Below are 15,058 nucleotides of genomic sequence, written 5' to 3' on the forward strand. Positions count from 1 at the left end.
CCTTTTCTCCACACCCTGTCCAGCATTTATTGTTTCTAGATTTTTTTGATGATGGCCATTCTGACCGGTGTGAGATGGTATCTCATTGTAGTTTTGATTTGCATTTCTCTAATGATTAATGATGTTGAGCATTCTTTCATGTGTTTGTTGGCAATCTGTATATCTTCTTTGGAGAAATGTCTATTTAGGTCTTCTGCCCGTTTTTGGATTGGGTTGTTTGTTTTTTTGATATTGAGCTCCATGAGCTGCTTGTATATTTTTGGAGATTAATCCTTTGTCAGTTGCTTCATTTGCAAATATTTTCTCCTACTCTGAGGGTTGTCTTTTGTCTTATTTATGGTTTTCTTTGCTGAGCAAAGGCTTTTAACTTTCATTAGGTCCCATTTGTTTATTTTTGTTTTTATTTCCATTTCTCTAGGAGGTGGGTCAAAAAGGATCTTGCTGTGATGTATGTCATAGAGTGTTCTGCCTATTTTTTCCTCTAAGAGTTTGATAGTGTGTGGCCTTACATTTAGGTCTTTAATCCATTTTGAGTTTATTTTTGTGTATGGTGTTAGGGAGTGTTCTAATTTCATTCTTTTACATGTAGCTGTCCAGTTTTCCCAGCACCACTTATTGAAGAGGCTGTCTTTTCTCCATTGTATATTCTTGCCTCCTTTATCAAAGATAAGTTGACCATATGTGTGTGGGTTTACCTCTGGGCTTTCTATCCTGTTCCATTGATCTATATTTATGTTTTTTTGCCAGTACCATACAATCTTGAATACTGTAGCTTTGTAGTATAGTCTGAAGTCACGGAGCCTGATTCCTCAAGCTCTGCTTTTCTTTCTCAAGATTGCTTTGGCTATTCAAGGTCTTTTGTGTTTCCATACAAATTGTGAAATGTTTTCTCCTAGTTCTGTGAAAAATGCCAGTGGTAGTTTGATAGGGATGGCATTGAATCTGTAGAAATGGTAAATGGGAGTGTTTCCTTAATTTCTCTTTCAGATTTTTCATCATTAGTGTATAGGAATGCAGGAGATTTCTGTGCATTAATTTTGTATCTTACTACTTTACCAAATTCATTGATTAGCTCTAGTGGTTTTCTGGTAGCATCTTTAGGATTCTCTGTGTATAGTACCATGTTATCTGCAAAGAGTGACAGTTAGGTATATCTCTCCATCTGTTTGTATCATCTTTAATTTCTTTTATCATTGTTGTATAGTTTTATACATACAAGTCTTTTGTCTCCTTAGGTAGATTTATTCCTAGGAATTTTATTGTTTTTGTTGCAATGGTAAATGGGAGTGTTTCCTTAATTTCTCTTTCAGATTTTTCATCATTAGTGTATAGGAATGCAGGAGATTTCTGTGCATTAATTTTGTATCTTACTACTTTACCAAATTCATTGATTAGCTCTAGTGGTTTTCTGGTAGCATCTTTAGGATTCTCTGTGTATAGTACCATGTTATCTGCAAAGAGTGACAGTTAGACTTCTTCTTTTCCAATTTGGATTCCTTTTATTTCTTTTTCTTCTCTGATTGCTCTGACTAAAACTTCCAAAACTATGTTGAATAATAGTAGTGAGAGTGGGCAACCTTGCCTTGTTCCTGATCTTAGAGGAAATGGTTTCAGTTTTTCACCACTGAGAATGATGTTGGCTGTGGGTTAGTCATACATGGCCTTAATTATGTTGAGGTAGGTTCCCTCTATGCCTACTTTCTGGAGAGATTTTATCCTAACTGGGTGTTGAATTTTGTTGAAAGGTTTTTCTGCATCTATTGAGATTATCATATTGTTTTTATCCTTCAGTTTCTTAATATGGTGTATCACATTGATTGATTTGTGTATATTGAAGAATCCCTGTGCTCCTAGGATAAACCCCACTTGATCATGGTGTATGATCCTTTTAATGTTCTGTTGGATTCTATTTGCTAGTACTTTTTGAGGATTTTTACATCTGTTTTCATCAGTGATATTGGCTTATTGTTTTCTTTTTTTGTGACATCTTTATCTGGTTTTGGTATCAGGGTGATACCAAACTCTTCAAAACTCTTCTATATTTTGGAAGAGTTTGAGAAGGATAGGTGTTAGTTCTCCTCTAGAAGTTTGATAGAATTCGGTTGTGAAGCCATCTGTTCCTGCACTTCTGTTTTTTGGAAGATTTTTCATCACAGTTTGAATTTCAGTGCTTATGATTGGTCTGTTTATATTTTCTATTTCTTCCCTTCTCCCTTTTTTTCTTGATGAATCTGGCTAATGGTTTATCAATTTTGTTTATCTTCTCCAAGAACCAGCTTTCAGTTTTATTGATCTTTGCTATCATTTCCTTCATTTCTTTTTCATTTTTTTCTGGTATGAACTTTGTTTTCTTTCCTTCTGCTAACTTTGGGTTTTTTTGTTCTTCTTTCTCTAATTGCTTTAGGTGTAAGATTAGATTGTTTATTTGAGATGTTTCCTGTTTCTTGAGATAGGATTGTATTGCTCTAAACTTCCCTCTTAGAACTGCTTTTGCTGCATCCCATAGGTTTTGGGTTGTCGTGTTTTTGTTGTCATTTGTTTCTAGATATTTTTTAAATTTCCTCTTGTTTATATTTTCTATTTCTTCCTGGTCCAGTCTCAGAAGGTTGTGCTTTTCCAAGAATTTGTCAATTTTTTCTAGGTTGTCCATTTTACTGGCATATAGTTGCTTGTAGTAATCTCTCATGATCCTTTGTATTTCTGCAGTGTCAGTTGTTCCTTCTCCTTTTTCATTTCTAATTCTGTTGATTTGAGTCTTCTCCCTCTTTTTCTTGTTGTATTTTTTACAGTTTTTTTTTCCTGTAATTGATATCTAGTCTTATAACGTTGTGGTTGGAAAATATACTTGATACGATTTCAATTTTGTTAAATTTACCATGGCTTGATTTGTGACCAAAGATATAATCTATCCTGGAGAATGTTCCATGAGCACTTGAGAAGAAAGTGTATTGTTGTTTTTGGATGGAATGTCCTATAAATATCAATTAAGTCCGTTTGTCTAATGTGTCATTTAAAGCTTGTGTTTCCTTGTTTATTTTCATTTTGGATGATCTGTCCTTTGGTGAAAGTGGGGTGTTAAAGTCCCCTAGTATGATTTTGTTACTGTCGATTTCCCCTTTTATGGCTGTTAGCATTTGCCTTATGTATTGAGGTGCTCCTATGTTGGGTGCATAAATATTTACAATTGTTATATCTTCTTCTGGATTGATCCATTGATCATTATGTAGTGTCCTTCTTTGTACCTTGTGATAGTCTTTATTTTAAAGTCTATTTTACCTGATATGAGAATTGCTACTCCAGGTTTCTTTTGATTTCCATTTACATGGAATATCTTTTTCCATCCTCTCACTTTCAGTCTGTATGTGTCCCTAGGTCTGAAGTGGGTCTCTTGTAAATAGCATATATATACAGGTCTTGTTTTTGTATCCATTCTGCCCATCTATGTCTTTCGGTTGAAGTGTTTAATCCATTTACATTTAAGGTAATTATCAATATGTATGTTCCTATTAAAATAAAATAAAAAAGAAGAGAGCAACCAAACCAATAAACAAATCCACCAGTAATAACAAGCTCTAAAAACTAAACTAAGATCAACATAAACATCAGAAACAAATCAGTCACAGAAGGAAAACCCCAAGTCTACAATTGCTCCCAAAGTCCACCACCTCAATTTTGGGACAATTCATTGTCTATTCAGGTATTCCACAGATGCAGGGTACAGCAAGTTGATTGTGGGATTTAATCCACTGCTCCTGAGGCTGCAAGGAGAAATTTCCATTTCTCTTCCTTGTTTGCACAGCTACTGGTGTTCAGCTTTGGCTTTGGTCCTGCCTCTGCATGTAGGCTGCCCTCAGGCATCTGTTCTTTGCCCAGACAGGAGGGGGTAAAGCAGTGGCTAATTAGGGGGATCTGGTTCACTCAGGCCCGGTGTAGGGAGGGGTACTGAATGCGGCATGAGCCTACGTGGCAGAGGCCAGCATGACCTTGCAACAGCCTGAGGCATGCTCTGTGTTCTCCCAGGGAAGTTGTCCCTGGATCACGGGACCCTGGCAGGGGTGAACTGCACAGTCTCCCGGGGGTGGGGTGGTGTGGATAGTGACCAGTGCTTGCACACAGGATTCCTGGTGGCAGTGGCAGCAGTATTAGCGTTTCATGCCCATCTCTGGGGTCCGAGCTGATAGCCGCAGCTCACTCCCATCTCTGGAGCTCCTTCAGATGGTGCTCTGCCTTCTGTGGGCAGACAGGGAAGGAATCCCCTCTCCTCGTGCACCCCGAAACCATGGTCTCTTGACTCTTATGCAGGTCCAGACTTTTTCCTGGACTCCCTCCAGGCTAGCTGTGGCGCACTAACCCCCTCAGGCTGTCTTCATGTAGGCAACTCTAGTCCTCCCTGGGATCTGACCTCTGAAGCCTGAGCCTCAGCTTCCAGCACCCACCCCGGCGGCTGAGCAGACAAGCCTCTCAGGCTGGTGAGTGCTGGTCAGCACTGACCCTCTGTGTAGGAATCTCTCTGCTTTACCCTCTGCACCCGTGTTGCTACGTTCTCCTCCATGGCTCCAAAGCTTCCCCACCGCCACCCCCTGTCTCCACCAGTTAAGGGGCTTCCTAGTGTGTGGAAACTTTTCCTCCTTCACAGCTCCCTCTAAGATGTGCAGGTCCTGTCTCTATTCTTTTGTCTCTGTTTTTTTCTTTTTTCTTTTGCCCTACCCAGGTACGTGGAGATTTTCTTGCCTTTTGGGAAGTCGGAGGTCTTCTGCCAGTATTCAGTAGGTGTTCTCTAGGAGTTGTTCCACATGTAGATGTATTTCTGGGGAGGAAGGTGATCTCCACGTCTTACTCCTCTGCCATCCTGAAGGTCCCCCCCAATCAGTTTTTTAAATGATCTTTTGTTTAGCATATTTTTTTTAAATGTCAATTCAAAAACTCTTTATTGACTTCTCATTCTGCATTTGAAAAATCTAGGCTTTGTGAGGATTGGAGATAATATATATGATATATATGATGTGTGTTCTGCTCATAAGATTCTTACAATAAAATCTTCTCACAGTGAAGCATTCAAATACAAAAATAGGGGGCATAATCAATAACAGAAAAATATTTATAAATATTATTAAGAGGTTAAATAACTAAAATGAGGCTTAAAGTTTTTATAGCCATGGTACAGAGAGGAGTATTTAATTACAAAAGCTTAACTTATGCTACCTGCCAAAAAAAAACAAAAAAGCTTATATCATAAAAAAGAATGTTGTTCATATAGACATTTTGAGAAATTATTTGTGAGTGAAAAATAATATTCTGATTACTTCTAATCATCAAGAGATTTCATGTGTATTTTATAAAAACCTATTGTTTTAGACTATAGAAGAAAATTTTGGGTAATTATATATCTCTCATATTTTATGTACTAAGTGGATCTTAAAAAAAATCAATTGAACTCCCCTTAGATGAATAATTTCTATGTTATAAGAAATATTATATTTTAAATTTAAAAAGTCTGATTAGTTTATGAAAATAATTTTGATGGAACTTTTCTGTTTTCAAATCAAGGTTTTTACAAAGAGAGTATATTTCAAGAAGAAGCCATTTAATTTCAAGGGACAACAAGTACTTCTGTGTAAAATCTTGCATCAGTTAAAGCTCAATTATTAAATGACCATATTGTTTTTATGCATAGCTTATACTCATGGTGAAAAAGAACATAAAAATAAATATAGTAAAGAAATAACTATGAAGATTCAGAAATGATGAGCTGTGATTTTAAAATAGTGTCATCAATAAATTGAATAAAAGCCCCACACAAACAGCACATAATCATCTGGTTAATTTTTCTTTCTACTGTTCATCAAAATATATATTCATGTGAATTATTTATTACAAAAAATATATCCACAAATGTTATTTATATTATAATATATATTTATACAAGTTATATATTATGATCCAAAAAGTCTCCAAGGTACTTTTAAAAAAGTGAGATCATATTCTTTTGCAACTAATGGAATCTTGAAACACAGTATAATTTGTACAAAAAAAAAAATTTATATTTTCAAAAATAAATGAAAATATAATTGAACTGAGATGATTATTTACATAAACCACTTAAGAAAACTTAAAGACACTTTTCATTAATAATGAAACTATCCCTGAAGTCATTCTTATGTATGTAAAGAATAACTGGAGTCAAAGTATTAAAAAATTCTACATTAGGGATAAAAAGGTAAAAAATTACTTTTATTTTTTTCAAGCCTATTGCAAACTTCTGCAGAAAGGAGTCAGAATTCTCTCCCTCAAAAAGAAAGCTTTTTTTGTCTTGTTTTAATTGTTTAGAGAACAAAAGCTGAATCTCAGGTGAGAAACTTCAGGGATTTCATTATGTTTTCAGATTTATCTAAGGACATTAACAACAAGTGTAATTTTGAATGATCGGTTCTATCCTAGCCAAGCTTTGTGATTTCCCATAGCTATCTGACATGTTTCACAGTTCTTGACAACCTGAACAGTTCCATTTTAGGTGGATGATGCAGCAGTTCTACATCGAGTGAGTCCTTATCTCCCTACATTGAATGACAGGAAAAATACATGGAGACATCTGGGGTTTAAGAGAGTTAAGAAAACATGGCTAAATGTAATCTCACTTTAGACCTTTGCTCAGCATAATTAGTTTGTAAATATGTAATTTATTTTGCTCCAAGGATTGTAAATATTCTGTAGCCTCTGCTTCTCTTGACAGCCAAAGGGAGGAATTTACAATTCATTATCTGAACAAACTAAACTTATTTTGTTCAACTTCTTTTAATAAAGTTTGATTCCCTTCTTAAAGAGAGAATACAACTTCAGATTTTTCTCTCTAGTAATATCATTTCCATACTTGTAAAAATAATGTTTAAAAAGTTCCTGTTTCCCTTTCATTTGCCAGTTAAAATGTCATTGTTTTTATGCATTTCAGTATTTTGCTGTACTTTTTACATTTATAGCCAGGTGACAAAATGGCCATTTATGAAACTCAATTATATTTAAATCAAGCAGAAACATTACATTAGTGAGGGAAATTAGCTTTTTTATAGAACCTGTCCCTGTTGCCATGTCAAAGAAAAATTCATGATTGTTTATAATTTTCAGAAGAATTGCAGTATGGTTTCCAAGTCATGCTGACTGAATATAGCTATGAAAGACCTTAATGTATGCCATTTGTCCTTAGAGAACTTTTACTGGTTTGTAATCTAGACCTACTTTCACCTAATTTTTGAGTTTGAGTTTCTAATAAATTGTAGAGAAAGAACCCCTTCCCACACCTTAGTTTGTGGTTCTGTTTTTCTATTGTATGGACACATTTGGGGAAAGAACGTCTTTCATTAACTAACTTCATAATTTGAGGTGCTCTATTATAGAGTACACAGCATTTGTATTTCAAGTGGTGGTTTGCTTTCAATTCCTACATTGTGTATTCAGAAACCCTATGTTTGGTAATATGCCAGTAAATTATGGATGATTTCATGTATACATCGTCTCATTAAAGAAAGGCAAGTCAAATTATAGACGTAGGCTTTGCCTCCCTTGAATCTTTTCCTTTCCCTCTCTTTAAATTAGTCCCAATTTATGGAGTTCTTTCTATTTCACACAGTAATCTTTATGTTCACACAATGTTAATAGCCTCATAATAAGGGTTATTGTACCAAAACCTTTAGAGTCAGAACTCAAAAACAGACTGATTTCTTGTATATCACTTTGTAAAACTGGCATTAATAGGCTTATTTCCACACCTCTCCCCCATAATTTGGAAGGTCCTCTATAAGGCCTCCCTCATCCACTTTACATTTAAGTGTTTTAGCCCAATGTTGTAATAACAGCTCCGTCATCATTTTGCCCTCTTTTCTCCTCTCCTCGGCAAACTGCTCTGCTGTGAAACTCAGTCAGTAAAGAGGAGAGTCTTGACACAGAACAGAAATATAAGAGGAAACATGGGGAAAATCAGTTCTGACTTGATCAGAACGCAATTAAAAGAAATAGGTTTCCCGTTGGCAGAGGCAGAGGGACACCCAAAACTCACAATCCCTATGAAATGTTAGAGAAAGAGGAATGCTGGCAATCCAAGCCAGAAGGAGGTTTTACTAGAATCACTCAGATAATTCAAGTAAAATATGGAGTTGCTTTGCTTTGTGTTTGTGTGTTAATTGTTTAATCCAAGTAATTTCCTCAATTTTCCCTGATTTGATCTGCTCTGATACTTTGATAGCTCTATTGTTATGCATTTTTAACCTAAAAAGATGAACAGTCTGATCTCCACGCTTCGATGAAATGAAGAATTTTATTTACAATTAAAATTGTGTGCTTTAAATTCTGTTGCTTTTCTTGTTTGATTACATAAAGACAAACAATTGAATCTAAGCATTACCAGTTCCACACAGCTGAGTTACAGTCTATCTCATGATATTAAAACGATGGTAGCAGCTGCATCTTTACATCATAGAATATGGAGAGGCACGTCACATACCAAAGTTATCTGTAGCAGTAAAAGCATCTATGGCAAACTCTCATATATTCTTGTGTAGCCTACTCTCTGTATAGATTATCTGTGTAAATGTTAAGATTTATAAGTATCACTAAGACTATTTTGCCTGTAAACATAAAATAGTTTTCCATTAAACAGAAAGTTAAAGATGAATAAATTTTAGATGATCCATTATTTTGTATTATTTCACAGTCTGTAGATAATATCCCCACTTGCATAAATAATTGATATACAGGGGTGATTATTTCATGAATCACAATTTTTTATCTATACCTTCTTTCAACTTATTTTTATACTTTGTTTCTATTACATTTAATAAAAGTGTCTTTTTAGAAGTTGAGAGACCACCTCAGTCCTAAGACTTGGTTGAATCTCAGTCAGTGGTGGAATCTGGCCCAGAGCCACATGAGTTCTTTCATGAGTCTAAAGTCTGCATCACTAAGTGTCTTATTACAAAGGTTATTGCAGTCTGGTTACTTCCTGCTGGAGTCTCTCATATGTCCATGCTACATAAAGTCATTCTTCATTAGGGTAAAAAAGAGGATAATTAGATACAAACTACTCCATGACAGTATTGATTGTCCAATGACCCAAGCATTTTTCTTACAAGCCCTGAAGAATAAACACACTTTTATAAGGCATTAATCTCTGCAGGTCTAGCTCACTTTGGCTTTAAATTTGCTATATTTGTTAACTGATTGGGTGATAAAATATGATGAATTTTTAACTCTTGAATTCCTTCTTATGCTCACCTTGAGCAGAAGCTTTCTCTCCTAAGGTCAATAGGATTCCAACTTCTTAACATTTTAGCTGCCTAACTCTTAGGTTGATTCCCTCTCTCTTTCCATAATCTTCATGACCAGCGTCATCTGTCCACTAACGGTCTCTCTATTGTAGTCGTCTTCTTTTTCTTGGGCTGTTATTATGTATTTCACTGACTCCAGGACAACTGGGTTTGGATTTCCTGAAAAAGCTCACAGGTTGTTAGCTTGTCAGAACTAATTGAATTCAATTCTTAATTTTCTGATTTACCTTGCAGCTTCTAATCAGTTGCATTCCCCTGCCAATCCGTTTCTCCCCAGTTGGCCTCCTTAACTTTGACACCATGTGTTTTCATCTGAGGCTTGACAAGGCCATGCACTCTCTAAAGCAAGTTCAGTTTCCTTACAAGGTAGAGAAACTGAGAAATACAAACAAATTTCACTAATTGGAAATGTATCCTTTCTAATGATTTTGAAACATCTGTACTGGATTAAATAAGGTCTGGTTGATATCTGAACCATATTTTTGCCATTAATATTTATCTGGTATATATGATAATATTAGGGAAAAGGGAGCACAAGGAAGTATCAAAACAAATTCATTAAGTATACTCATTCAACATAAAATGAAAAATGTTATTTAGTGAATATATATTAATTATCAGAAACATGTTAATAAATTATATTGGAATTTTATTGACTGTGTATCGTCTTCAGTCATTGTTCATGTTAATCAATAGTCCTACAAATGTGATCCTGATTACTTATCATTTAATCTTTTATTTTATGATTGATTATATCTTCTATTATGAATTGATCATCTGACTTTAAGTTATTATGTAAACCAGACATAACTTCCTTTTGATTGTTCATCAAGGCATTGCCATTTCCACTAGTTAATTTTTGCCCTTTTTAGCAAAAACAGTAAGGATAGAAGCAACTATGGAATTTTGTTAGCTCCACCAAAAGAATTTGTAAAGATGCAAAATTTTGAAATCTGCAATTGTATTTAAAACTTTCTGGCAAATTAAAGGGGCTGACACTACCAAGGGATGTTTCTAATAAACTTTTATATCACTGTACTTTTTCAGATTCTTTCTTCTCCTTTGTGTCATGTTGAATCCAGGCTTGGTATGGTATATAACTGAGAAGAAATTCAGAGAGAAAATACAAGAGATGACAAGCTCCAAGCTAGTGTTAAAAATAATTTGATTTGATTTGAGATTATTGAACAAATGATCCACTATTACAGTAGTCAACTTAGTGACACTTCTTTGATGTGACTCAAACACCTTATACTGGAGGCCAGACTTCTAGATATTGAATTCTATATCTCCATTAACTTCTGTAGAAATCATCTATTTTGAGTAGACAAATTATTTGAGAATGCATGCTGTAAAGATGTTTTATTTAAATCCTTTTTTTAAATTGAATATTAAAAAGACGAAAGAAAATATTTTACTTTCTACTTTGTGAGTTGTAAGTATCACAAAAGGAGCTACTAATTTTCTTCTTTGAAAGCTACTGCATGTGGGTAGAAAGCTAAAATAGAGATGAAAAAGAGGATTGTTCACAAATCATTCTTTTCTTATGTTTATTTCTTATATTTTTCAGGTATTTCATGGAAAGATTTACAGTGATATTGTTCACTCAGCTTTGTAATAGTTTGATTTGTTTTACTTATTAAAATGCATTAATCATAGGCATATTTTTTTTCTTTTAGCAATTGTTGTTTTGAGCAACCTGGAACCAAATACAACTTATGAAATCAGAGTTGCAGCTGTCAATGGAAAAGGACAAGGAGACTACAGTAAAATAGAAATTTTCCAAACATTACCAGTTCGTAAGTAATCTTCTCTGTTTTGCTCTTTGTTGCTATGCTCTTCACTTGCAAATTTAAGGGGAATTTTAAAATGCAGGGAGACATTTCAACACTTTAAGGAAGTGAATTATGTCCTTGTTGAAGTGGTTTCTGAAGATGGTGGCATCTCAGACTTATAAAAAATAACATTGTTCTGGAGCAAGGGAAAAAGAAAAGTGCACTGCAATATATACAGTAAAATTGCTCTCAGGAAATTGTCCAGTCAGGAAGGTGTCCTACTTATTCAGTCTGATTAATTAAATTGTAGTGCTCAGACTATATTCTGTGAGAGAGTAGAAAAGTATCTATGTAACGTATTTAATGTTCTAGTCTTTTGCTGAAGCATGACCATTGCCTTTATTCCATGAATTATATAGACCCTAAGTGTGAGAAAAAGGTACTACTAAATTAATCCATTGCAATGGTGACTGCAGAAGAATAACTATTGCAGCCTCCTTCTTGTTACTATCCTGTTTTGGAGTGAAGTCAACTGCATTTACATGAAGTTAGACAGACTGAAAACAGTATAGATTTCATGTATGTTGAATAAATTGTTTAAAAATGTGAGAAAACTTGAGTGTGACTAAACAAACACCATTATATAATCTATGTATAACCCTGTCTATTATATACTTATATTAGGGCAGGCAAATTGACCGCAATAATTATCTTATCCTAATTTGTGACCAGTTCTTTTCTGTCGGTTATCGTAAAATGTCAGATGTGTTCTCTTGTCTCCGTTCCTGATGCCAGTGTCATTTTCAGTTCCTCTTTATTATTATCACCAGGACGACTGCAAGTACATCTTGACTCATAATCCTACTTTCAGACTAAAATGATTCTAGAACGACTTTGCATTATTTAAGTGGAGATCTATCCCTTCTCTGCTTATAGTCCTCAGCAGCACCACCCTTCATAGTTTTTCTCATATTCTCTTATTGAATTATTTTAAGACATTATTGTACTGTTTTGTGGAGTAGTTTTAATTCATTTTTTGAAAATACATTATGTTGCATGTAAATCATTGTCATGTCATAATACCTTCACACTAATTTAATTAACTTTAATGAACAATCACTGTATAATTTCTCCATTTACCCTATTTCTTTATGGTTGTACTATACATACAAGGCTATTTTACTATTTACTTGCATGTCAACACTCTCAATTGTCATATTTCTTTAATGATTTGCCTTTTCTCAAATAAAATACTCACTTGCTGAAGTTTATAAACACTGTATTGGAAATAAAGGTAATCTGCTGAGAAAACCCCCAGATTCTCTGGTGTGGGAGGCATGCCATCCTCTCCACTATATTCTGCTTAGTTTGTCTGTCTTGGCATTCCTCTGAGTAGGCCAGGTACTACAGTTTTCTGGAACCTTGCAAATTAAGTCATGTTCACTAAAAGTTTCTTAGTGTTACCTTATCATATCCATATCCATATCCATAGGGAATTGGAGGAAACAGAGGCAAAGGATGCCAGTGCATGCCCAAGGACATCACATAAGTGACACAGGACAGAGAATTCCCATTCCAAGTTGCCAAGCAGTGATGGCATCCTTCATATAGAAAATTCTTCCACTTCAGTAGATCCCTGTTCATATTAAAAATAGTACAAATATCTTTATTATAAGACCATGTCCTAATGAATAATAACACTAAAAGGAAGTATTTTCATGAAACTAGAATTTTAAAAAAAGAAAAAAGACAGATTTGAAACCTGCCTATGGATTGGATACTACAAAATTTCTTTTTTAAGATCTTCGTCTAGCTAAAAACTGTTTATTTAAGCAGATAACTAATTTCTAAGCTATTGTATTTCCTGGTAGGTATATATTTTATATAGTTTGATGACAATATGTTTATATTCATAAATATTTACAAAATGTTTACAAACTACTTACATTAGAAAAAAATGATAGTAGACTATTAATACAAGAAATAAAGTTGTACACTTGTGTAATGTAATGAGTTGTATTCTCAGAGCATTTGCAATATAAACGTTATATTTAGTTCTGAGTTTTCACAATTTTGGCATGATCCTTCCAAATTTATGAATGTTTCTATTTCTTGGATGGGTAAAAAGAAGATCAGAGTTTATATCACAACAAAGGGCAAATAAACCCAGGATAACATCATATATTTTGATTACATGACAGTGTTTTTTTAATTAAAATTCAGTTTCTCTACATATATGAGTTCTGGGCAAATATCAAGAATGTTGTATTGCATATATAGGTGAACCAAGTCCTCCATCGATACATGGACAGCCAAGCAGTGGGAAGAGCTTTAAACTCAGTATCACCAAACAGGATGATGGAGGGGCCCCTATTTTGGAATACATTGTGAAATATAGAAGTGTAAGTACCCTGTTTATTATCATTTTGCACAGTGTTTTCAAGTTGCATTAAATTTGCATTGAATTCATAGATATATCAGAAGTGAATGCATATTAGATAACAACAATAATAAAGTGTTTTCATGGGAATGCAAATGCTAATTTTCCATTGCTGAAATTCATCATTATATGTTGTAGAATGTTTGCTTGTTTGTTTGTTTTTTGTAAAATCTAAGCGTAGATAATCAAAATAATGCCATGGCTTTCATCTTGTGATTTCTAAACTTAGCAACATTTCAGCAATGAGATATCATTTTCCCTATTTTTCTGACAAGGTTAGCAGGATATTTCACCTTCCACTCTGCTTGATTTTGGTAACTTCAAGCTAAGCTATCTTCTCAATTTTAGTTACTGTAGGTAGGATAAACAAATCACATCTCAAATTTACTTTATTATTCATTTTCATGAATTATTAAATTATTATTAACTCAAAATACATTTATTATTTAATATGGATTTTACAAAATAAATCACCTTAATCAACATTTTTAAAAGAATGGCCACATTTAACTTGAGAAAGAGGGAATAGATTTCTTCAAGTTTAATTAGCACTAATATGGGATTTTGGACAGCTCAAAGCTGCCTTGGGACTTGTCTTCTATTCAGTGGATGAAGGATGTCCTCTAGTTGCAGAGTGATGAAGAAAGTCACCTGATAGATTTTGCCTTCATCTGAAAATGACTTCAAAGTCCACTAGAAGTGATTTCTGTTAACAACTTTGCCATAAGAACCGTTGAGTATTTGTGTCTACTATGGAATATGTTAAAAATGAAAGACAATTTTAATTAAACTTTGTAAAGTTTATTTACTAATGATTATGATTATCTCGATAATACTGTGTCAATTCTATTTATTTTAATTTTTTTCCTTTTCCATCCTTTCAAAATTCACTTTAATACATTTAATAAATTCCCTTAAATTTGTTTCCATGACAAAATTATGTGCAGCTATCATTTTTAATTCACCTACATCTTTTTGTATTCCAACACCTACTCATTTCTTGCAATTTTTGAAATGTAACACCAAATTTAAAAATTTTTCTGGCTTCCGGTTGGCATGATTACTTTTTTGTGTTTGTTTTATAGTGAATGTAATGGTGGCCTCACAAAACAGATTGAAAAATATTCCCTATTTTTTTTCTCCACATCAGGCAAACCTTGGAAATTTAGGTGATCGTTTTATTTTTAATTTAGTTTTTTTGACTTTCTGTTTTACTAATGTTTATGATTAGGCCCATAATGTCTCAGTTTCATGTTTATGTTTACTGAACACTTATTAATACTTTCCAAGTTTGTTATATTTTAGAAAATAGTGTAATTGCTCCTTAATAGTACATAGATGAATTTTAACTATTTTCCCACAAATCCACAATTTTCTAAATTATAATGTTGTTGCTTTTAAATTCAAACATCTAAATATTTTCATTTTTTAAAAATAATTTTTATTGGCGTATGGTTGCTTTACAATGTTGTGTTAGTTTCCACTGCACAACAAAATGAAGCAGCCATACACATACAGATATCCCCTCC

The 15,058-nt window shown here is 33.8% G+C and overlaps 1 protein-coding gene across 1 annotated transcript in view; it reads left to right on the forward strand.

The window, feature by feature from the left end:
- Nucleotides 1–15,058, forward strand: part of NCAM2 (neural cell adhesion molecule 2) — a 230,660-nt gene that overhangs the window by 167,391 nt on the left and 48,211 nt on the right. Inside the window, 2 exon segments of the mRNA XM_024120057.1 lie at nucleotides 10,994–11,113; nucleotides 13,370–13,491. Coding sequence (XP_023975825.1) covers nucleotides 10,994–11,113; nucleotides 13,370–13,491 — 242 coding nt within the window.

The sequence above is a fragment of the Physeter macrocephalus genome, chromosome 1 (genome assembly GCF_002837175.3).
Source record: "Physeter macrocephalus isolate SW-GA chromosome 1, ASM283717v5, whole genome shotgun sequence".
Classification (NCBI taxonomy): Eukaryota; Metazoa; Chordata; class Mammalia; order Artiodactyla; family Physeteridae; genus Physeter; species Physeter macrocephalus.